General features: G+C 50.8%; 9 protein-coding genes across 9 annotated transcripts; 3 read left to right on the top strand and 6 right to left on the bottom strand.

Moving 5' to 3' along the window:
• Window positions 1-2114: 2114 nt before the first annotated feature.
• Window positions 2115-3300, top strand: J4E82_001506 (uncharacterized protein; the record flags this gene model as incomplete). Its single annotated transcript, XM_051727817.1, has 2 exons — window positions 2115-2211; window positions 2261-3300. 2 exons carry the CDS (start codon window positions 2115-2117, stop codon window positions 3298-3300), a joined length of 1137 nt encoding a protein of 378 aa, XP_051592662.1.
• A 1590-nt stretch (window positions 3301-4890) lies between these two features.
• J4E82_001505 (uncharacterized protein) lies at window positions 4891-5700 on the top strand (the record flags this gene model as incomplete). Its single annotated transcript, XM_051727816.1, has 2 exons — window positions 4891-4894; window positions 5024-5700. The coding sequence occupies 2 exons, from the start codon at window positions 4891-4893 to the stop codon at window positions 5698-5700; spliced, it is 681 nt and encodes a 226-aa protein (XP_051592661.1).
• A 3962-nt stretch (window positions 5701-9662) lies between these two features.
• Window positions 9663-10629, top strand: J4E82_001504 (uncharacterized protein; the record flags this gene model as incomplete). The annotated part of the gene is made up of 5 exons (XM_051727815.1): window positions 9663-9669; window positions 9708-9947; window positions 9995-10184; window positions 10234-10432; window positions 10486-10629. The coding sequence occupies 5 exons, from the start codon at window positions 9663-9665 to the stop codon at window positions 10627-10629; spliced, it is 780 nt and encodes a 259-aa protein (XP_051592660.1).
• Window positions 10630-10842: 213 nt separating this feature from the next.
• J4E82_001503 (uncharacterized protein) lies at window positions 10843-12408 on the bottom strand (the record flags this gene model as incomplete). The annotated part of the gene is made up of 1 exon (XM_051727814.1): window positions 10843-12408. The coding sequence occupies one exon, from the start codon at window positions 12406-12408 to the stop codon at window positions 10843-10845; it is 1566 nt and encodes a 521-aa protein (XP_051592659.1).
• Window positions 12409-12683: 275 nt separating this feature from the next.
• J4E82_001502 (uncharacterized protein) lies at window positions 12684-13864 on the bottom strand (the record flags this gene model as incomplete). Its single annotated transcript, XM_051727813.1, has 5 exons — window positions 12684-12890; window positions 12942-13066; window positions 13120-13223; window positions 13272-13467; window positions 13564-13864. The coding sequence occupies 5 exons, from the start codon at window positions 13862-13864 to the stop codon at window positions 12684-12686; spliced, it is 933 nt and encodes a 310-aa protein (XP_051592658.1).
• Window positions 13865-14405: 541 nt separating this feature from the next.
• Window positions 14406-15564, bottom strand: J4E82_001501 (uncharacterized protein; the record flags this gene model as incomplete). The annotated part of the gene is made up of 5 exons (XM_051727812.1): window positions 14406-14558; window positions 14614-14744; window positions 14798-14898; window positions 14948-15158; window positions 15210-15564. 5 exons carry the CDS (start codon window positions 15562-15564, stop codon window positions 14406-14408), a joined length of 951 nt encoding a protein of 316 aa, XP_051592657.1.
• Window positions 15565-15814: 250 nt separating this feature from the next.
• Window positions 15815-16908, bottom strand: J4E82_001500 (uncharacterized protein; the record flags this gene model as incomplete). Its single annotated transcript, XM_051727811.1, has 4 exons — window positions 15815-16104; window positions 16158-16264; window positions 16316-16511; window positions 16560-16908. The coding sequence occupies 4 exons, from the start codon at window positions 16906-16908 to the stop codon at window positions 15815-15817; spliced, it is 942 nt and encodes a 313-aa protein (XP_051592656.1).
• Window positions 16909-17892: 984 nt separating this feature from the next.
• On the bottom strand, window positions 17893-18891 carry STS1 (Tethering factor for nuclear proteasome sts1; the record flags this gene model as incomplete). The annotated part of the gene is made up of 1 exon (XM_051727810.1): window positions 17893-18891. One exon carries the CDS (start codon window positions 18889-18891, stop codon window positions 17893-17895), a length of 999 nt encoding a protein of 332 aa, XP_051592655.1.
• A 693-nt stretch (window positions 18892-19584) lies between these two features.
• MTR4 (ATP-dependent RNA helicase mtr4) lies at window positions 19585-22957 on the bottom strand (the record flags this gene model as incomplete). Its single annotated transcript, XM_051727809.1, has 5 exons — window positions 19585-19765; window positions 19814-20376; window positions 20424-21013; window positions 21063-22215; window positions 22262-22957. 5 exons carry the CDS (start codon window positions 22955-22957, stop codon window positions 19585-19587), a joined length of 3183 nt encoding a protein of 1060 aa, XP_051592654.1.
• Between the last annotated feature and the right edge of the window lie 220 nt (window positions 22958-23177).

Here is a 23177-nt window from a genome sequence, read left to right as displayed (position 1 = left end):
TGCCGCGAACGAGTACGTTGTTCATGGTGTCTTTCTCGGTAATTGTCTCGACTTGGCGCGTAGTAATCCTCAGCATCTCGTTGAGGGCCTGGATATCGCTCGTAAGATTCATCTTGGCGATTTGCTGGGCTACTATCGCCGGTACTGTAGGATTCGGTGTCGGACCGATCCGCAGGGTGAGCGTGGAGCTTGGTGTAGCGATCCAGAAATTGCTTTGCTTCACGATAGTTTTCATGCTCTCGAGGATTCAAGCTGTGGCTTTGCGTGTGAAAGTCGCTGCTACCCCAGCCTGCCTTGATTTTCTGCTTGTTTCGCCTTTCGGGATGCTGAGCATAGTCTGAAGGTGGACTTTCACTGTGATGTCTTGATGAAGAGTCACGGATCGGTGAGGCTTCCCTAAAAGAATTGTCGCTGTACCGGTCGTCGTAGCTTGACGTACGATGCCTCCATACATCTCTCTTCAGCTCAGGTGAGGCTATGTAATCATCGTCAGACTGGGAATCCTGTGCTATGTAGTCTGAATCTTGAGATCGAGTCCTATGCGGCCGACGAGTCGGTCGCGGTTGGTAGCCCGGACGAGGCTGCGAGAACCCGTTCCCATCCCTGCTCCGCCTTGTCTGCGTAGTGTAGTCGTAATCCATGGCCCGATTTACATATTGCTTATAATTAGGAGGGGAGTTTTCATAAGATCCACGGCGTGGGGTGATGTAGTCCGAGCTCGAATCGGTGGGCGAGGAGATGCAGTCTGATGAAAGATGGGTATCCTGGTAATCACAAGGAACTTGGCTACTGTATCTCGGTGCTGCACGGTAGGAGTTGCTCTGCCTTTCATAGCTTCGGCTACTCTTGTATGGTTGGCGCCTCATGCTGAAAGTCGCGTGCAGGCCTCGCAGCCCAGCGATTAGTCGACGTTGAGCTGTGTAATTGGGTTATGCAGTCTGGCAGTCGAGAGACTTGGGCTTCTCAAGTTGCTTCATTTCGTTGTTGTGGCTAGCTATTGGAAAGTAGGCAAAGCGTCATGCACAACCACGTGTTGGTCCTCTAGCCGTGAGTAAAACGCGCTAGTGTCGCCACGACCCCTGCCTCACCGTTTTGTCATCCTATCACGCCTCTCCACCATCCCTCCATCTTCTGCCCGTGCCATTCTGTCTCCCACCACCCGTTCTATACTACGGGAAGTAAACTTAACAACTACAAACTTTACGCCTCAACCTTCCCGACAGCCGTGGGATGGATTGCGTTATTGCGCGTTATATGACAGATGACAGGTGACAGCTAATAGCACTAGCTGGGTACATCACTACTCCAAGCAACGAAATGCGCGACAGCAGCGATGGTATCACTTTGCATTCTTTAATTAACCATCTGTCCCATTCTTGTTCATCACACTTTCCCGTCAGCCTTGCATTCTCGGTCCAGCCTGTTTTGGAACTTGTAGATTCCACCTATCGGAAAAATGAATCCTATAACATCGCAGAGCACAGCCTCATGAGCCACAAGCCAAGTCTCCTTCCTCCAACAAGGGGCAATCCTCTCATCTTATGTCGGATAAGCTCAATCAAAATGTTTCCAACTATGACCCAGGCATGATTTTTGTGGAGCTAGCGGCTGCCCTGTCATGTTGACATGAAACAACAACAGCGGGACTGTCGGGACTAGACTCCTTGGGAAGCTACATCCGCAACGCCATCCTGTTTGCAAACAACGGTCAAGCAACTCTTCCCTGAGCGCATCAACGCCAAACTACGCACTGTTGACCTGTTCATGACTCTCAGTCGGTCGAAGTTACTTTCCGCCCCTTCCAGACGCCGGCGTCCAGCGCCGCGCTCCTGGTAACACCTGGAAATGCCCGACATCTACCGCAGTCGGTGATGAACGGCGCCAAAGGATCCAGGTGGATGCTCGAAGGGAATATATCTCCGTAGAGTGAGTGGGGCGTGGGTTCAAACACCAGCCAAGAATCCTGTCAGATATAAAGATGCGAGATCAGCCACCGGATCTTATCATCCAGCTTCTATCATCATTCACTCATTATCTCGTTCATCATCTGTCATTCTTTTCAGCAAACTGTGTTTGCTAGCCATTCTTTATCTTCAATCCGATAACCTTTCACTATGAAGTACTCTCTCTTCACCGCCGTTGTTGCGGCTTTCGCATCTAGTGTCAGCGCTGCTGACGCCGTCAAGGGCGCTGCTGAGGGTTTTGCTAAGGGTATATCTCACAACATGTCCATCTCTGACTCCAATCTAACATTGTCTAGGTGTCACTGGTGGTGGCAGCGCCAAACCTGTCTACCCCTCCACTACTGCGGAGCTCATCAGCTACCTCGGTGACTCTTCTCCTCGTGTCATTGTCCTCACCAAGACTTTCGACTTCACTGGCACTGAGGGTAAGGCTACCTCTGCCGGTTGCCGCCCATGGGGAACTGGCTCCGCTTGCCAGATCGCCATCAACAAGGACGGCTGGTGCGACAACTACCAGCCTAACGCTCCCAAGGTTGGCAGCATCACCTATGACAAGGCTGGTATGCTCGGAATCACTGTCAAGTCCAACAAGTCTTTGATTGGACAGGGCAGCAAGGGTGTCATCAAGGGCAAGGGTATCCGCATGACTGGCAACGTCAAGAACATCATTGTTCAGAATGTCCGTTTCACCGAGATCAACCCTCAATACGTCTGGGGTGGTGATGCCATCACCGTTGACGGCGCCGACATGATCTGGATTGATCACGTCACCACCGACCTCATCGCCCGCCAGCACATTGTTCTCGGTAACGGCGCTTCCGGTCGCGTTTCCATCACCAACAACGAGATCAACGGTGCCACCGCCTGGTCTGCTACCTGCGATGGCCACCACTACTGGGGCATGTACTTCACTGGCAGCTCCGACATGGTCACCCTCAAGGGCAACTACATCCACCACACCTCCGGCCGCTCCCCCAAGGTCGCTGGTAACACCCTTCTCCACGCCGTCAACAACTACTTCTACGCCAACTCCCAGCACGCTTTCGAGGCCGACTCTGGTGCCAAGATCATCGCTGAGGGTAACGTTTTCCAGAACGTCAAGGAGGCTGCTCAGTCCGGTCTCCCAGGCAAGGTTTTCGCTGTTGGCTCCAACGGCTCTGCCTGCAAGTCTGCTATGGGCCGCAACTGCGAGCCCAACGCTTACGGCAGCTCTGGCACCATGGCTGGCTCTGACACCAGCATCATTGCCGGCATGAAGGGCAAGAACATTGCCGCTGCCGGTACTGCTGCCAGCGCCAAGAACGTCCAGCAGACCGCTGGTTACGGAAAGATCTAAGCGACTCTGATGGAATCAGCTATCGCTTAAAGGAGAGTAACTTCATCTGTTCTTGTATATACATTCTATCACTTCGTACATATTCCGTTTAAATTGGAGATTTTTTTTGTCCTCCATTGAAAACCTCTGTCCCTGAATTTCTAGTGTTCTAGTTCATTACTATGATGAATATCGAGATCTTCCCTTGACGCTGCCCTATGAGCAACCGTTTATTTACGCTACCTTTTTCGATAACTTCAGCTTGCTATCATCTTGTCTACCAATAACGCAAATCGAGATACATTGTGTGCGCCAAAGGGAGCTTCAAGCGTAGGAGAAAGGGTGAGTAGTAGAAACAATGACGTAATACGGTACACAGCGGAGTTTCATATTTACCTACCCGCTTAGACGCTCGGATACGACATCGTATAAGGAAAAAAGTACTTAGAGTCACACAAGTTGAGAAAAGAATACTGATTAGTAGAGTCTGAAATGACACATGTCATTACTATTTCACCTTGTAGGATATGTATGGCTAACAGGCTGGAGAGGAGAAAGCGATACGAGTCCAAAGATGTTTTCCGAATGTTCCGCATCCGCGAACTTGGCTACGTTGAACTAGCTAGAAAACAATAGAAGTTGACGCAGACATTATGGTAGCTAGTCCGTGGCCCGTCGTGTTGATATGAGCAGAAGACCTGCGCTTTCCATATCGTAATCGGTGCTGTTCGAAGTTAATATGGAATGTGCGCGTGGCGAGTGTGTTGCCTGGCGGCGCTACTACGGTCCGTCATTTGGGGTATTCAATCTCTCTTCCTGCCTCTTGATGCAACTCACCTCTGTCTATCACATCCCGGGTACCCCCACTATTTGACATAGGCTCAAACGCACCAACATGGTGACCGACCGAGACTGCGATTCAATGTAAGCTATTTCGACCACTATTATCGACTCACTAACATCGACCCAAGTGCTGCGCAAAACCAGCTCTCCTCCCCACTGCTTCGCCTACCAGCAGAACTTCGAAACCGCATATACAAAGAAGTTTTTGCTCCACGGATCGCACGTGTCGTCCCTCGATCGGTCATCAAGGGTTACACGACATGGCCCTTCACGGCCCTTCATGTCTGTCGTCAAGTCCGGCACGAAGCCAAGCCGATCATGTTTGCTAGTATCACCTTCGACTTTCGGGCACTCGAACCAATTGTCGATCCCGCCACAATTCTTACACTGGGATCCTTTGAGGCCATTGTAGTGGGATCAAAGCTGGTCTGGTACGTTTCAAATGCGATGGGGCACAGCGGGGGTTACCCGGAGCGCTTCAAATCACTGCAGAAAGTTTATTGGGGCACCCTTCAATCCCCAATTAAGTTATTCTGGAGGCGCGGATCGGGTGGCGTTGTCACTCTGTAATCTTTCTACATAGAAGGCGTTCAACTGAGACAACTTTCTCGCCACTGCGGGATGTAAGCTCAGCTCAGATGTTCAGGATTTATGAGGGGTATACAAAGCCAGGTTCATATGCCGGTCCTGCTTCAACGGTAGTTGAATTGTTCGGACAATAGCCGGCGCATTAATATCAATGACCATATGCGGTAGTAATAAGTTGCCATGAGTATGTGGGGCTCCAGGATATAACTTAACCCTCATTTTGGCGTGTAACGCCGCAACAGAACACGCAAAACTGTGATGCTCGTCATGTTGTTCTCTATCTTTCTATGTCTCTTTTTCCTTCTTAGTGCAGTCTTCGTTGATGCAACGCTCGATGTAAGTACCCTCGCTCGCGAAGTAGCGCGCGTCGAATCGGTGCGACGAGTCAAAGACCTCCAAAGGCAATTGTCCCACTTCGCACAGTATGGGCAATGGAATAGCATCTCTCAACTCTTCAGTATCAACGGCACCCTCATCTGGGGCAACATGACCGCTCATGGTCCGGCGTCAATCGAAACATGGCTGCGCAACGATTCTGGTGACATGAACGGCTTGGTTTCTGGGTCCCTCAGTACAATGATCGTCGAGACCCCTGTGGTTAGCTTGAGCATTGACGGAAAGCGTGCGAAAGGACGCTGGAACGGCATCTGGTTCCAGGGCGACGGCAAGGGTGGAACGCGAATCCAGGGCGGAGTATACGAAAACGAATATGTCTTGATGGACAATCGGTGGCATATATCGTTGCTACACTACTACGACATGTACAAGGGTGATTACGAAAACGGTTGGCGTAATGTTAACGGCAAGGGCATCTCGATTGTTCCGTATCATTTCACAGCCGAAGGGTCTGGACTACCGATACCGCCAGCAGTGGGAGACCCTGAACCGTACAATGGGACCATCGAGCGACTAGGAGCTAGGATCCAGAGGCTGAACGATGAAGACGATGTTCGGAACTTGATGCATGCCCATGGCTACTACGTTGATTGAAGGATGTGGTCAGATGTCGTGGATTTGCATACTGCAAATACGACTGTACGCATTGGCAACGAAACTGCACTAAGAGGTAAGGCTGGTGTCAGACAATTTCTCAAACGCATGGGTCCAGAGGGCTTGACGCAAGGGGTCAACAACGATCATCCGATCTTCGACATGATTGTTGAAGTGGCAGAAAACGGTAGAGAGGCTATAGCTCGTGGTACCGAAATTGCCATGCTGGGTGATGTCAATCGCCAGGTTGCCTCATGGGAATTTAATGTCTTCAGGAACCGGTTTGTCAAAGAGGATGGGTTTTGGAAGGTCCAGGATATTGTGGTGGCGCCACAGATCGTTGCTGATTACTACATCGGGTGGGGACAAGGTGGATTGAAGTCCTCAGATGCAGTTATCCCGCCATTCTTGAATGTCACTAGCAGCCCTGTGGCACAAGGGAGTACGACCTGTTCGACAAATGTGACGGTCAACGCCCTTAAGCGCCGCCTCCAACGTAGTGCAGCCTGTGATGGTACTGAGAACTTGTCCCATGCTTACGGCTATTACGCCGACGATATTCTAGGGGAGCAGCTGGGCGAGCTGTTCGCGAAGAATGGACACAAAGCATCGCCATTCGCAGGATTTTTCCATACCCCCGAACGTATAACTGGAGCAATGAAGGCATCGTATGGTACGAACCGTTCGGCACTCCGATCTAGCATATCTTTCCACTGGCGTCCGCAGCCTATCATCATCGTCTCAGAAGATGGCCGATCGGCAAGCCTGCGAGCGAGATTGTTGCAGCCTTCGACGTCCGTCAACAAAGCGGGCAGCTTCAATTCTGCCATATACCAGGACCAAATCGTTTCTGAAAATGGAAAGTGGAAATTTTGGAGTGTCACAATAGACGAGTTCTACTGGCAGTCATCGTCCTGGAAAAGTGGATGGAGCATGGCGACTCAACAGAATTCAACCCAACCCGATCCTCCTGCATGGACGAGGAGGTATCCACCTGACCTCACCATAGCAGATGTCGGAGACAGGGAGAGTACGTTTCGCGGTGGAAGTGGTCGATTCATCCAGTGGCCTGAGATTCAAAGAATGTGGTTTGGGTACCGGAACTCCGTCAGCGGGCGGAAGCCTGAGTGGTACTGGCCTGGCTGTGTTCCATGTGGAGTTCGGCCAGACTGGTCACTGGAGGCAAATGGATGGCAGGAGCTGTGAGCTGCTGGCCCAATGTAGGAGCTAAGTGCACAAGTCCTATTCATGTGTTGTCAAAAGAAACGAAAGCGATAAGATGATACCAACCTGTGTTGGTTCTTTGATGCAGTGCCGCTTTAGGATGGTGCGAAGCAGCGCCTTACCTGCTACGTAATCAGCAATGTGAACGCTGTACGAGGCTGGCAGTACCAGCCACCCCAGTTTCCCCGCTTTGTACCTGCGTTTTGCGTCGAACCCGAAATGATGATGTATGCTTGCAACAGGTAAGGTGTCGGGTTCGACGGCAAATCGACAAGTAGGTAAGTCTTGGCAATACCATCCACAGATGCCGGCTGCTTCCTCACAGGGGCCTGATGACGTTCTTCAACCCCAACTAGAGCTATGACATTCAAACGTTGCCAATCAAAACCAGATCTTCTTTACGCCCAGCTAGGCGACCAGCGAAACAAACATCAAGCGCGATTTTCCAGTCGACCAAGGCCTCGGAGTCGCTGCCGTTTATGCGGTGAAGCCCGCGGCGCGTGGCTGACACGCTACCCATCTAGGTCGGTACGGCAAAGACATCAGGCATCTCACAGCGCAGACAGTGCGGGTGTCTGAATGAAACTCCACGACACGAGGGACTCTCATCGCATCCAGTCGTCAAAGTGACGGGTCTATGGTGCGGATCAAGCGTAGCGCAGCCTAATGATGTCTGACATGGCAGAGGATCGTAGAGGCGGGTCATGATGCGCGCCGAGACCCGCACAAGCTTTTAGACATCCGCCTGGTAGTTGGAACGGCGCAGCAGGAAACGGACGAGCGTCGCGCCTTATTTTAGGTAGGTCATGCCCATGTACTTGCGGGCTGCTATTCCGCTTTTTGGAATCTGGCCATCACTTGCGACGTCCTGCCACAGTGTAGGACCGACTCCTGAACGTCAACATGCTTCAATACGACAAGATTTTGAAATTCGCCCTGGTGCCGTCAATTGTCTTCTTCCTCATATCCCTCGTCTCGGTGGCATTGACGACGCATTACTGGATCCTTACAGATTGGGTCATACCACGCGGTCTCAAAGTAGTAACAAGCAATTTCAACGACCGACTGCAACAGTACGAGACAGACGACACAATCGTTTACTTCAAGGAGGCCTCGACAGATGCGACTATCGTTTCTGGATGTCTGAACTTGACGGCGGCTGTTGTGGCTCTTATTGCCTGGAGTACGTTGCGCAAACCAGATATGGACTCGCAGTACAACATTGTACGTATCTTTGAGGTCGATTTGATTAGACAAGACTGACCACCTCCAGAGCACACGTCGCTTTTGGATGCTTAGTATTGTTGTTACCACTCTTGCTGGATCTGCAACTGCTCTTTCAGCCGTCGTGCTTCACTATACCGAACGAGGCGACGACCAGTGGGGCTGCAGTTCCGAGAGGTTGATGATGAGTGGCAAAATGAACACGAATCAGTACTGCACACGCGAGATGGCAGCTTGCAACTATCAACCAGGCTTCGTGCCAAGGAGAGACCGCGAGAATACCAGCATAGCTTGCACCGAAGCGGTCAGTCGCCCGCGTCATGTCGCAGATCACCCACTGACATATTATCAGGTAACTGTGAAATGGTTGCAGATCGTCATGATCGTGAATGCTCTGATAATACTGGTGATGTTCTCCCTCCAAGCACGCCTCCGAAGAAAGTCACGAGAAGCACGATTGAACGAACCGGTACCGGAGGAAAAGACGGCACCATGATGATGGCGACATCCTGATGCGATACGATGTTTACGACATACTCACGAACTTTTACGACACACTCCTTTCACGAATTCATTCAACTCAAAGCATTGCATTATCATCGGAGTTTGGGCTACAGCCAGAAACACTTTTCTGTAATTGACAATAATGATTGCCAGGCTGAGTCATGGTCATAAACCTTGGAAGTAAGAGCGGGAGCGATTTCATAGGCAACAATCAACGCGCCTCATATCAAACGGTTCTCGATGTCTCGCGCATAGTTCATTGCTTGACAAATTTCCAGCTATAATGCTCTATTTACATTCCATATGCATCTGGTCATTCCAGCATCCGTTTTTCTTTTTGACGACCGGCTCGCTGCGGATGGGGCGTCATAACGGCTGCAACACTAATATCAGTAGAACATCTGACTGCTGCTAGTCCAACAACTAGCGTTGGACGGACAGAACAGTCGGCCTGTATTTTTTAGCGTCCTGCGACGTCAGCGCTCGAAGCGGAAGTTCGAGTATACAGAAGCTAGTATGCTTTGGGCTGCGTACTCCGAACATGCAGCCTGAAGGTATACGCTGCAATCAGAGTTGTCATGCTGGAAACTAATAGCTATTGTATATGCCTAGGGCCTATTTTGTGTCGAAGACAGCCCTGAGAGTGCGGCACGTGCAGCCTACTTCGTTCACCGCGTTTTTGACCAAATGCGTGTTCAGAATGAAAAAGGGATCTTTCAATAGCGATGGCAAGGAGGAGTAACATAAAATGAATCCAGGGTTGTAGAACTCAGTGAGGTGAGCGGTGAGGTCGTCGTTGCCTTGTGCCTGCCTCGCCGGCATGAAGCATATGGTTGCTGACGTACTCACACTGCTCCTGCCCACAACAGCAGTTGTTTGTACACAGAGCGCGTCAGATAGCAATTCTCATTTGCTCTCAATATCTATCGTCACGGACCTCCTCGTCATGGCCCCACACCCTCTCTTTCCCAACCTCGAAGCGTCTGTCCTTGTGGACAATCGCCCCGTTGATGAACTGTATGACCATGAAGATGCTAACCTCCAAACCAAGATAGTCTACATCGAGTCTGAAGCAGGCGAGCAGTTCGGTGTCCGCTACTACATCCCCGGTTACCTCTTCGAGCACTATAGCATCAAGGCCATAGTCAGCATCGACGGTGTGGATATGCGCAAATTCATCTTCGAGAAGCGCAACTACGACTACTACGGTGTCTCGAGGCACATTTATGCCAGCAGCGCAAAAGCAGGCCGTAACTTCATGGGCCAGCGCTTCCGCTTCGCCTCTCTGGATACTCGTGAGTGTAGCTAGTCAGCATTTCTGCCACATGGCTAACGTGTCTAGACGATGAGAGGAGCGCAATCGAGCACGAGCTTCAGGAGCAACTGGCACACACGGGTACCATCTCTATAGCATTCCACAAAGTCACCAATGTACGCATGGCGGCTGCATGGAAGGATGTCCCGTCAATGTACCAGTACGACAAAGTCCCTGAGAAGGCTTTGAAAGGCTCATCCGTCTCGCACAAGACTACGTACGTATTGCAAAGCTGGCTTGCTATCATGCGCTAACAATCCTGACAGCCTCGACCCGCCTGAGCGCATCGCACCTGTCAAGTTCATGGAGGCTGACTACGTCGATGGAGAAGGTCGCCCGTTCGCCGTCATTGAGTTCAGATACCGCTCTGCAGCTGCCCTGAAGTCACTCGCCATTCTCCCCCGATCACCGAGTCCAGCACTAGTCAAGGATGTGGTCTCAGAAGAGGAGGTGAATAAAATCTACGTGAGTTTCTTTCACCCTCTGCTATCTAGACAGAAGCTTACCGGATATGACAGCTCAAGCAGGAAGAGGCCGAGACACGCAAGCGAGACCGTGCCGATGACGATGGTGATGATGGAGACGTTGAGATGGTGAATGAGAGGCCCGCAAAGCGACGTTGTTTCCCAACCAGCAACGACGAAGTCATCGAGCTGGACTGAGTAGGCTTCGTACATATGATATGGGGTTGCACGGCAGGCAGAGCACATGATTTGCAGAATACGTAGCATCCTTGCATAGGCAACGTTCAATATAATAGTATGGCATGCTACAGACAGGCTCATCTATCGAAAAGACGCTCGCTAATATAACATAGCATGCTGAAAGTTTCTTCGTGGTTAGACTCGTAATTCATTACCATGGTCTCCGTTTCATCATATCTGTACATACGGCACCAATGTATCTATAACCTTAGTCAAGTGCTCCAGCACATGCCCCACTTTGAGTACATCCTCATCTTTGGTCGCTCTCCCGAATATGTATGCTGAGAACGGTATTCCAGGTGCGACATTGACCAGGTGGTTTCTAGAATCCTTCTCTATGGGCGTATCTATCGGAAACACCCCCATCGGTACGCTTATCACCGGACTTCCTGCTTTCGCAGCAAAGCTCTGCATGGTGACACTCAAGGTAGGTAGAATCATAACATCGCAACGGTTTGTACACAAAGCTGTTCCGATGCCACCTTCGCCTGTGTAGTAGTCGTCTTTTGCTAACATGGTCCTGTAGAGTGGCCCGTTCAGATCGGAGGCTTCCGCCCTCTCGAGACCTTCGACGTTCCGCCGCGGGTATTGCTCCGCTGGATGAGCTTTTGTAAAGGTTATGAGATCTTGGAGATTGTGGATTTCTTTAGGATTTGTTTCGAGAGAAGAGAGGTATGAGTTTATTGCAGTCTTCATATCTGTGTCCAGAATGATGTTTTTAGCTTCTGGTGAAAGAGCTTCCCAACTCGAAGCACCAGTAATCTGGAAGTCGTGGATAATGGTAGCGCCTGCGTTTTCTAACAATGTGAGCGTCTTTTCAAATGCTTCCCTCCTACACCTAGGAAGGTTTTTCAGTTCGCTGAGATCATGGGGGACGCCGATGCGAATGCCGTTTAGATGAGTGCTTGAACATACACTGCTCAGGTTTTGCAATAGCTTCTGCTTTGTTGGCGAAGGGATGTGATCGCTTTGCTGCACAAGACCAAGGACGAAAAACGATGCGTCAGATACAGTACGCGTAAGTACCCCAACCGTATCGAGTCTTTTGGATGCGTAAATTATCCCCTTTGAAGAAAGAAGACCGCGCGTCGGCTTGAAGCCCACGATACCTGATTTCTCGGCCGGGGAAACAATGGAGTAGCATGTCTCCGTGCCTAACGCTGCAAAGCACATACCTGCTGCAACCGCTACGGCACAACCTCCCGAACTCCCGCTGGCCTTCATGCCTGGGTGGTAAATGCCTGTAGTCTGACCTCCTCTAGCACTCCAACCTGAACATCCACTCGTAGACCGGAAGCCTGTCCACTCAGCCATATTTCCTTTGCCCAGTACTATAGCTCCCGCCTTCCGTACCGCTTTCACAATTTCACCTTCCTCAGACGGTCTGGCATCTATCAAGGCAACACTGCCACATGTTGTGGACGTGGCGTCAAGAGTGGGCATATTGTCCTTCAAGAGAATAGGCACACCGTGTAGCGTGCCTCGAGCGCCGCTTGTTAGTTTTTCAACATCGAGGAGGTGGGCCGTGGATGTGGCGTCTGGGTTGACTTCTGCCACCGCGTGAAACTGGGGGTTTAATTCACGAATACGGGTAAGGTAGACTGAGGTCAGCTCAACGGCTGTGAAGAGGCGGTTTTGGAATGCTGTCTGAATCGTGAGATTGTCGAGACCGGCGAGAGGTAGGATGTTTGGACGGGTCTTGGTGGATCCGCTAGCTTTTTTGGTACCTGCAGTCATGATGGGTGGAATTGATGTGTTTGCAGATCTGCTCACGGAAATATTGACCTGGCAAGTTCGCAGTATTTCTATAGCGTTGAGGAAATCTAGTTGGATACTTAGGGAGACAGTAGTACCGATGAAGAGATGGGTAAATATACATGTTTAGTTGTGAAAGATTGAAGAGCCAATGTTCACACTGATCTTCAAGAAGATCATTGTGAAATATAGCTTCGATGCTTCAAACGCGCCATCATATTTGCCATATCGTTGTGGGTTCTCTTCCTTCACATTGCTCAGTCAAGTTCTATGACCTCCGTCTCATCAGTTGGTATCTGTCTGACGCGTTGCTGCTTCCTCTTTCTACGCAGATCGACCGAACGTATCTCGATGAAGTCGTCGTCGCATGTTGCACTCAGGCCACTGGATCCGTGATCATTGCCTTCTATGGTTGAGGTATCGGATAGCTCGCGTTTCATGCGTACACGGGTCTCTTCTTGCTCCTAGTTCATGTCAGCGCGTCAGATACAGACACATGGTAACAGGTGACCTACTCTGAAGCGCCACACAATAGCTTCTAATTGTTCCCTATTCAGTTGTCCGAGAACCGTGTCATCACCATCGAGGAAGTCGACTGGGTCGGGCGTGCGTTCGATAATGTGTAAATCCTTGAGTGCAGCTACGAATGATATGGTCAATCCGCTAAAATTCTAGTTTGAGGGCAAAATTTACCAAGCGAGCGATAGTAAAAGTGAAATGTTGCGAATGGCTCCCCTCCGTCGGCATATTCGGCATCGTAATACTCAATCTCTTCCGCAGGCTCCGTCTCTCCAAGACTGTAATCACGTTAGTCCGTCTCTATGTTTAGCGCGAATCATACCGACATTGCCTGATGCGACAGCGACTCGCCCTTGATAGCCTTCTCGTTGACTGTGTCCAATTTCTCAAGCTCCTTGTGTACAAATTTGGTCTTTGCACTGCGTCTCGCGTTATTGAGGAAGTAGAACTCGCAAGTAATAATACCAACGAGTTGTATCTTCTTTTTTAGATCTTCCGGTATAAGATTTTCGCTGCATTCCCCTGTATATACATCAATATGCTGTTTTGCAAGAAGCAAAGACGTCCTACTGATATCAAGTGGTGAGAAGCGATATGACTTTGTCGACCAATTCCTACCATCGTTCGAGATTGGGCCGGAACTGAAATGACCTTCTTGGTTGTACAGCTCACAGGGAAGAATAAGAGGTTCCTCGATGTCCTTGCCGTCCATTGTCACGATCATAGATACAGGGCGGTCGACGGGAAACGGCGCCTTGAACGAGTAGTGAATCTCGAAGGACGAATTTGAATGTACTTCGATGTAGCTTTCCGAAGTGGCTTCCGATACGGCTGCGTGCTGGTCGACATACTCGCGAAGTGGATTTCCATTGACGTAGATCTGAATCTCGAGCCCGGGGACTTCATCTACGATTGCCATGGCGCCAGATACAGATTTAGGGCAACAAAGGAAACGAAGAGTGATAGTAGAAAGATGTCCTTGGGAGTGGTAACGTTGCCAAAGATATATTGAAGGTGTTTCCTGTGGAAGAGCCTTCACCTCAAATGAGGATGGAGGCATTGGCGGATGGAACGTGAGGTGAAGGTGATTATCGGCAGGTGAGAGACGGTAATTCTGAAAGTTCTTATCTCCGACGCGTCACTGAATCGCGCGTCCATAGCCATAAGATGTAATTTGGGCATGCTAGATTCCTTGATGCTTCCTTTCTAGCGACCTCGGCCTTAGCGCGAAGACCACAGGCCCCACTCAACGAAAAGTAGGATGAAGGGAAGTAGAACGCAGTGGAACATTTGAGAAATGTGAGAAAAATGAAGTGAGGAAAATCGACCGACCATGTCACTGAAATCGCCCCAACTATGGCGCTTGCGCACCATCACAAGCACCAAACCCGCCATGTTGGCCAATATTCGTCGACCTGATTACTTGAGTCGCTCAATAGTCCAAAGCTACCACCTCATCTTTAGCCATAGGGCCACGGCGTAACTTCTCCACTCACTGCTGTTGGCTGAGTACGAATCCATTGAACTTCGTCGTCGTCTACGAGGATGGTATCACCGGCCTGGCTTTCTTCTTCGCGTTCGCGCTTGACCCTGATAGCGTCTTGCCTCTTTTCCTGTGACCGGTCAGTCATAAGTGTATGATCGCTTCTGAGATGTCCTATCGCTTACGCGTACGCGCTTGAGCTCCGCCCTCATCTCTTCCTCAGTCATGTCTTCCGGATCTTTGTCCTCATCCTCATCCTCTGACTGCTGTGATGGGCTTGTAGTACGCGGGATAACACCAATAGACTTGAGCGCATCTGCACGGTTATTAGCGGACGGAATGACTTGGCCTGACATACTTGCAACTGACCAATTGACCTATAGAGAAAAGTGAAGGTCGCAAAAGGCTCATTTCCTGTTGTCGCCACTTCGTTAAAAGTGATGCTATCGCGCTGTACTGGTATAGTGAGGCTATTGGACATGTCAGTGCCGACGCTTTTCATGGGTGTAACAAATATACCTAGTTTGGTGAGACAATTCATCGCCCTGTGCTGCAACTGTTTTGTGCAGCGCCTTTTCACTGAGAGAATCAAACTCGTTGTTCGCAAGCTGAGGTACTTCGGCGGGCTTCACTGCTTCTAGATGCTCAATCAAGTAGAAGTAAAGCACGATACGACCGGTAGTTGACAGCCGGTCAGCAACCTCTTTGGTAACCGGGGTATTGGTCTCGTCTTTTCGTAGTCAGCTAGTACCAAGGAAGATGCCGATGAACAAGAGCTCACTAGTCTTTAGCTCGGCGAATTGGAAGCCTTGAGTAAAGCTACGTCCACCAGCGGACGAAGTAGATCTCGAGCATAAGTACCCCTCGCAGCCTTCTTTACCACCCCACTCAATGAACGGAGCTTGCACGTATTTGCCATCCAGAAGTACATCCATTTGGATTGCTGAAGGAGGGGTGAATGGTGGACGATAAAGATAGCGGATAGAGAAGTCGGTAGCTGGTGGCGCTTCGATGTATTTGGTAATTGAAGTCGTAACCTCGCCGTCCTCGACACCAGCATATTCGTGTTCTGGTAGCGCTATTGCGTCAACCTCGACAGTGACCTCAAGGCCTGGGATACCGGTTGTGATAGCCATGGTATCCGTGAGTGCGAAGTGCAAGAGAGTCGTGACAGGAAGGTAAAAGTTAAATCGACGATAATATGAGTTGCAGTCACCTGAGATTTTCAAGCTAATTAAGCAAGTGAGAGAAGTCTATACTGACAGGGAAGACAGAACAGATAAGACGTTGAGAGGAGAAGATTATTTTGAAGACATGAAAGATTCGCAATCGATAGAAATGCCTCTAGTAAATCACTCTCGTCAGGCTATATCTTCAGGCTGTAGCCTAAGTCAAATCGACAATCTCGATACCGTCCTCGTTTAGAGTAATGGGAAGCCTCCTGCGCTTAGCAGATACAAAAGAGACGTTGTCATCATCCTGATCCTCCATGACAGCGGTACTGCTTCGTTCTCGCTTGAATCTTTCTCGTTTGACACTTGGCGCGGCATCTTCTCGTTCACGATGACGCCGGAGTAGTTCGTGGGACTCCTCTAGAGTAAGGGTGTCGACGTCACGATCTTCGAGCGGTACTGGACTGGGATTGCGGGGGATGATAAGAAGAGACTGAAGGGCAGCTGTATATACGTTAGCTGCATGATTTACGGAGTGTAGAATTAGATTCACTTACCCTTAGACCGGTACTTGAATTTGAAAGTGATGAAGGGCTTGCGATCATTGTTCATGTATCGGCATGTCAGCTGCGTAGTCTTCGGTATAACTTCTGGAGTACGCAGACTAGAATTGGTTAGTCTATATTGCAAGCCTCCTATGCCTATCCCTCTTTACATTATTTGATGGGACAAGGCTCTGCCCTTCAGAGCCTTCTCCGGTATGTTGCCAAAGTCCGAGGTACTCATTGCAGATAACTCCAGCTTGCTGGAATTGCGAACGTTCTTGACGAAGAAAACATGGACCTCAATCTCTCCCATCTCTTTCATGTCTTTCATAAGCTGGTCTGCAGCGGAACGGACGTCAGGATCATCTGGGAAGAAGTCAGATCTAGCGATATATTAATGTTCAGCCAGAATACCAATTCGGAGGGCAGAGAAAGCAAATTTGGTTATGAACCACCGCTCGTTTTCTGTATAAGCTGAGCCTTCAACCAACATCTCGTAGCTAGTACCTCTGAAGTCCTCCTGCTTTGCGATACGATCTCGAACGTGCCGCCCATCTACATAAGTTCGAAATAAGACTGGGTTGTCTGGCCATTTTGGAGTCATCTCAAAGCGAATGTCGAAGGTCGACCCGGAAGTGGCCTCGATGTATTTCGTCGCCGCATTCGTCGAGCTCTCCGCCTCATCGTCGTCATATTCCTGTAGGACGGCTTCAGCAACACGAACTTCGACCTTGATTCCAGGGTAGTCTGTAGTGATCGCCATAATACTTGCTTGATAGCACAGAGCTTGATAACGGAAAATCTGACAGGAACAAGCTCAAGCGTGTTGGGAGTACGGAAGGTGTGAGCGTGAGCGTGAGCGTGAGCGTGAGAAGATGAGTGAATGATGAAAGTGTGGAAGTGAGTCTCCAGGATAAGGGTTATTGGGGTTACACGAGTACTGGGGTTACACCAACGTCTATCGTTACGTGATTACCACTGTATCTCTGAGACGAGGCGCGAAAGCGCGCTGCCGCGCGAGCGGTCCAAATACTGAACCTCACGGAAAGGGCTTCCGAAAGCTCGACAGTTCTGGGTCGAACGCAAACTATCGTGGAATGGCTCCACAATTAGCCTAGATGATACAGTGAGCATTTTCAAAGTCTTCAAAAAGTCACATGCAGAAACTCGGTCAGCGTATATACAAAAAGTCTATTCTTCTCCATACTCCAATAAGGGTTTCCGCCTGTACATATACCGTCCGCTTCCAGATGCTCTTGCAATACAGAACACCATCCCTTCCTCCGAAACAAAGTAAAAAAAAAAAGAGTGCAATCCGTCGAACAGTAGCCCAAGCCGGGTACATGATTTGTAATAATGTCAAAACATTACGCCAAGTGGCGAAACAGGGCACAAAGATCAAGGTTTGGGTCTGAAAATGATTCGCAGCCGGTACGCCAGTGCAATGATATCCGCCCGCCAGATGCTGTTGTACGTTAACAAAAACCGAAGGAAACGCTATGCAGTCGTTATCATGGGAATATGCCTCCATGCAATGGTATCATTCGCGGTTATGGATTAGGCCGTAATTGTTGGAAGATCGCCATGGTAGTAATGCTGTGATGGATGCGAGGTAATGTGGGGAGGGCGATCGCGGTCGATGGTCGGGTAAGGCGTTGCTAGATGCCAGAGAAGCAGCCATGTGTTCAGGGAGAGAAGCCTGGGTTCACTTCGCTGTCGGCACAGCTAGTGCCTGGTAGTTGTCGATCTACCATGCACCTATGCTTGCGGGAGAGCCGGTCCCATAGTTTCCACTCAACAACTGTTGGCGAATGGACATGGCATCGTTGGACCCGCCTGCAGCAGGGTTGGGCGTCTCTGTGCCCATCCAGCCGAGACCTCCACGTAGCTCGTTGACTGCTTCCTGCATCTTTCCGCCCGAAATCTCATTGTGCTTCGCAATCTTCTGGTCCCATCCGCCATATTGGAGCTGTATGCCGCCCGCCTTCTTCGCTGCCTCCTGGATGACTATCGCCCACGCTTTTGCCATTTCCTCGTATGCCTCCTGCTTGTGTCGGTTGTGTTGATAGGTGTCCCAGTTGGGTAAGCGATGGATGATCTCAGTGGCGCCGTCAAGGAAGGCGAGTGATGTAGCGGGTTGATGTTCGTGGGGTGGAAGGAAGTGAGGTGTGAAGTCTTTGAGCGAGTCGAGCAATTCGTCAAGCTGTTGCCGCACCCGGTTGTATGCGTAGTCGGACGACGCACGGCCGCCAAAGGGGAAGGCAGCCTGAAACGCCGCCTCGTACTTTGACAGAACCTCCAATGTTGACTGTATGCTTGGCCGCGGCGCGGTGGTGACAACCTCGTTGCCGATGTCAGGGTGGCGCTGGCAGATGGACTGCAGGAGGTTGCGCATCTCGTCGGGGCTCAGGGTCTCGAGGAGGCGAGGCAGGGGGAGGGGTCGGCCTGAGATGTTGGTTCGCATGCGCTTCATGCCTCGCGGCGCAGGTCGTGGGAGTACGGCGGGCGATGTGGATGGCGATGCACTCATGCGGTCGTCGTCTCCGGCGCTGCCATCGTCCTCGGCTTTCCGCTTGCGGCCTGTCATTGCGGGCGTGGGGGCGAAGACTGCAAAGGGTGTCAAGTCAGTAGCCGACATGGGGTTGGGTTGTTGAGAGCAGCGAGCGGACTTACGGTTGCGGGTGGGAGAGCGGCGGTTGTTGTTCAAGAGATGAGGGGGCGTGAAGGTCTGGTACTGTACGCTCATGACGAGGAAGGGCCCGCAAACGCAGTGAAATCGCACGCCTGCTTTGTTGGGAGCCGGATAGCGATGTCTTGAGGATGATGCAGAGGGCGAGGCTCTCGTTGGGTCGGCCGTAGAGCGGTGTCAGGTGTGTTGTTGTTGCCGTGGTGGAGACAGCAGAGCCATACGAAGGCCCAAGAATATGCTAACAGCTATGTCCGTGCACACAGCCAATCACGTCACATGTCACAGATATCCAGCGCAGCACTTTCGCTCTCATCTGGAGTTGAGGTTGTATCTTCTCGCCACTTTTGCTTCATCCTAAAAGTTGCCCATTCACGTTTTGACATCGCGTGGTTGCCTGTTGGAAAAGCAAGGGCAGCGGCTACGGCGGCACTAGCTACATCACATCACATCACATATCACCATGCATATCAGAGAGAATGTATGTACGTGGGGGATCCTCCACCGTGGTGCAAGCCCACAGTATCAGATCTAGTGAATTTCTATCCAGGACGCACTCACGCCTTGCTTCTCTTCTGAGATGCATAGCGCCCAAGGCTCCCTGCGTGCGCCTGAGACATGGGCATGTCCGGTGGCGCTTTGATTCAACCGCATAAAGGAGAACGCCATGCGAGTGCCACACTTACCTGCTCGAACAATGATGCTATCAAAGACTCCCACCAACACCGTAATATACAAAACGTGCTCCACACATTATAGATACAGGGACTGGGCTGCGACCAGATCCCTACGGACAAGCTCCAGTGCTGCCGTGAACTTTTGTTCAAGCTCTTCGCTGCCCATAACTTTGGACGCTTGAGCTATTTGTCGGAGCAGTTCTTCCAGTCGCCTGAAGAGACGGATGAGACTTCCCTCGTACACGTCGGTCATTTTGCTGCAAACGTTAGTCGTTGTTCAATGCGGATCGACCGAAGCAACATACCAAATCTCTGCGAACGTCGCACCCTTGGACCACGCGTAAACGACCTCCATCAGCTCATACTTGAATGACTTGAGGTACTCCTCTTCGTTGACAGTCAGCTTGCTCTCTTGTGACATCTTCGCAATCACCCTAGCCTGCTGCTGGATCTCGCGATACGGTTTGGCAAGCTCTTCCTTGAGCGCCGGCACTTCCTGCGTCTTCTCCTCAAAGATGAAACAACTGAGACAAGCAGCACATTGCTCTGGCGTGAGCTCGTTGAAGAAACGATTGAAGAGCAGCTCGCTAAGCACAAGCTCATCTCCAGTGCTGATCTCGCAAGCAACACGGGCTTTGAGCTGGACGACGTCCGCATCGTCAATGAAGCCAAGTCGTCGCAACACACGTTTCCTGCTCTTCAGCTCGTCCAGTTGGATGACTGACAGGGCGCTCGCAATCTCCTTCCTGATGTTCTTGATCTTCTCACCGATCGCAATCTTCTGCGCGTATTGGCTGTATAGTTCGGGTAATCTAGGCGAGTTGTGCAGAGGATTCGAGAGCAGGCGGGACTCTAGAACTTCGATTTTCTGCGTTGTGTTAGGGAGAGACATATGTGTATGATGGCAAAGCTTACCCTTAAGAGTCTCTTAAAACTGTCGTCCTTGATGTTCATGTTCTCAATGGGATCTAGAATGGCAATTCCGTCGGGGAAGCGCTTCTTGACCTCGCTCAGCGCTTTGCGAACGTTGTTCCTTTGCTCAGTCGACTTGAGTTCGTTGGGCAGGAATACTCGGAGATGGCCAATCGATTCAATGCAGTTCAGGACTACAGGCACAACCTCCATCTTGCCTTTGTCTCCGGCCGCAGGTGGTCGCACACCGGGTGGCAGACCATCGTTGACCGCAGGAACAAACTTGGTATCGCTGCTGACGGGCAGTAGCACGTCAACAATGTACGACTCTTGAGGTTGCAGGACTTCTCCCTTGTTAGCCTTGCGAGCAGTGTACGCTACAACAGCGCCCCAGCCGAAGTCGTAGTCTTTGAACTTGATCTTTACCAACCGACCACCTTGCAAGAATTGCAAGCAGTAGTTGGGCTGCATGATCACATCGCGCATGTCTTTAGTGTGTGTATCCAGCTGCTGCCGCAGATTGTAGTAGTCTTTGATTGCAGGCTCGTCAACAATGTTCGTGTTCGCCTTCTCTTGCTCAAGCTCTTCAAGTTCTACGATACTGTTAGTAGTTGTACCTAGATATCACAGACACAAACTTACGTTTCTCAAGATTGGAGACACCCGCTGTGCTCTGGAACTGGAAGAAACACCTCTCCAGCATAAACTCGGGAGATATGCCCTCAACTCGCATAAGGTTGAGAATCATGTTGTAACCCAAGTGGAAAGCGGAGTTGAGATTGTCCTGTTGACCGCGGACGATTTCCTTCGCCACAGCCGGCTCCATCTGCTCGCCGATCATCATGATGACAATACCACGGTCATCGAGACCACGACGACCGGCTCGACCAGACATCTGGATGAATTCGGAAGGCGTAACCCATCGCTGCGATACTCCATCGAATTTGCGCACACTGGTAAACACGACTGTCTTAGCCGGCATGTTCAATCCAATAGAGAATGTCTCAGTAGCGAAAAGCACCTTGATCAGCCCCTCCTGGAACAAAATCTCGATAGTCTCCTTCAGGATAGGTAGCAGTCCAGAGTGATGAACACCAATACCCCTTCGGAGTAGGGGAAGGATGTGTTGAATCTGGGGTAGTTGGCGGTCCTCCTCTGAGAGCATCTCGATGGCGCTGTTAAAGACCTTTGTGACCATGGCCTTTTCCGAGTCGTCGTTGAACGCTAGCGAGCTCATGGAGAGTGCGTAATTCTCGCATTCCCTCTTACTGAAACTGAAAACAATGACCGGGTTGTAGCTTTTGATCATGATCATCTTAACAATCTTGTAGATATCCGTCTGATCCTTGTTGCCGCCCGTGTTGGTTTTTTTGTCTTTGCCTTTGCCTTTACGTTTCGCCATAAAGTCCTTAGCCTCACTTCCACCCTTGTCCGCAATAGACGACATGGCCTTCTGGAAGTTCTCTTCACGGAACACACCCTTTTCGTCTACCACCAGATGTATACCCTCGGCACCAGCAGGGAAGAAATAGTGTTGCAGGGGCGTCGGACGGAAATCGGTGTAAACGACGTGGCACGGTTGGCTATGGGTTTTCGTGATCCATTCTGCGAACTGCATGGCATTGGGAATGGTGGCGGAGAGGAAGACGTAGCGGACCTTATCGGGAAGCAGAATGATGGTCTCTTCCCAGACAACACCTCTCGATTTGTCGCGCAGGTAGTGGACCTCGTCAAATACGACCCAAGCTACTTCGCGCATAATCTCAGAACCTCTGTACAACATAGAGCGGAGAATCTGCAGATATTAGTGGATACCATTGGCAAGCTCTTTCGATACATACCTCAGTCGTCATAACCAGACAAGTCGCGGTGGGGTTGATGGTGACATCACCAGTCATAAGGCCGACGTCGCCAAACTCGGCCATGAATTCTCGGTACTTTTGGTTACTGAGCGCCTTGATCGGGCTGGTGTAGATGACTCGCTGATTGTTCTTGAGACATTGTGCGATGGCGTATTCTGCCACAACTGTCTTTCCGGCCGAGGTATGCGCAGACACTAGAACACTCTCGTTTCGCTGTATCGATGCGATAGAGACCTGCTGGAAAGGATCTAGGGTGAAAGGCCATGTGCGCGCGGGCTCGGCTGGGGCTTTGTGCTCGGAGATGGGAACATAGTCGTAGTCTGGTGGGAGAGCGACCTGATGGCGGACTTGATGCGAGAGCACCACTGCCTGGCCTTCTTGCGACTGCGCCTGTAGCCCGGCGGCGGCGGCGACCTCGCGCGACTGCTCAGTCTCGAAGTCGTCGGTAACGATGGGCTCGGGCTCTGCATCGCGCTTCTGCTTCTTCTTCAGAGTCTGCGCATTGCCGTTCTCATTCGTCGTCTCGGTCGTCTCTGCGGGTGCATCGGCCATAGCGGTGTCCTGAACCGGCTCGGGTGACTTGACAGTGCCATTCGCCTGGCGCTTCTTGCTCTTCTTGGGCGCGGTGTCCTTGGAAGGGCCGCCCTCGAAGACGTCGAACATGTCGTCGTCCATGGTGGGTGGTTGTGTTTCGCTCTATTCGCAGTTGGATGCTATTATCTCACGGGTGTGGCTGGCGGGTCAGACAGGCGGTTTTGACCTGTCGCGAAAGATTATGGTATGCAAGCGCGACCGAGATCAAGAAAGTTTCACTGATGATCCTGACTAAGCGGATCATCGCCAAGACATGGCCGTGGAAGCTGCAACTCATCGAACCACCGCGACCAGAACTCCG

This window comes from Alternaria postmessia (genome assembly GCF_024291825.1).
Source record: "Alternaria postmessia strain BMP 2775 chromosome Unknown scaffold_5, whole genome shotgun sequence".
Taxonomy (NCBI): Eukaryota; Fungi; Ascomycota; class Dothideomycetes; order Pleosporales; family Pleosporaceae; genus Alternaria; species Alternaria postmessia.
The sequence above is the reverse complement of the archived record's forward strand: the minus strand, read 5'-3'. Positions and strand labels throughout refer to the sequence as shown.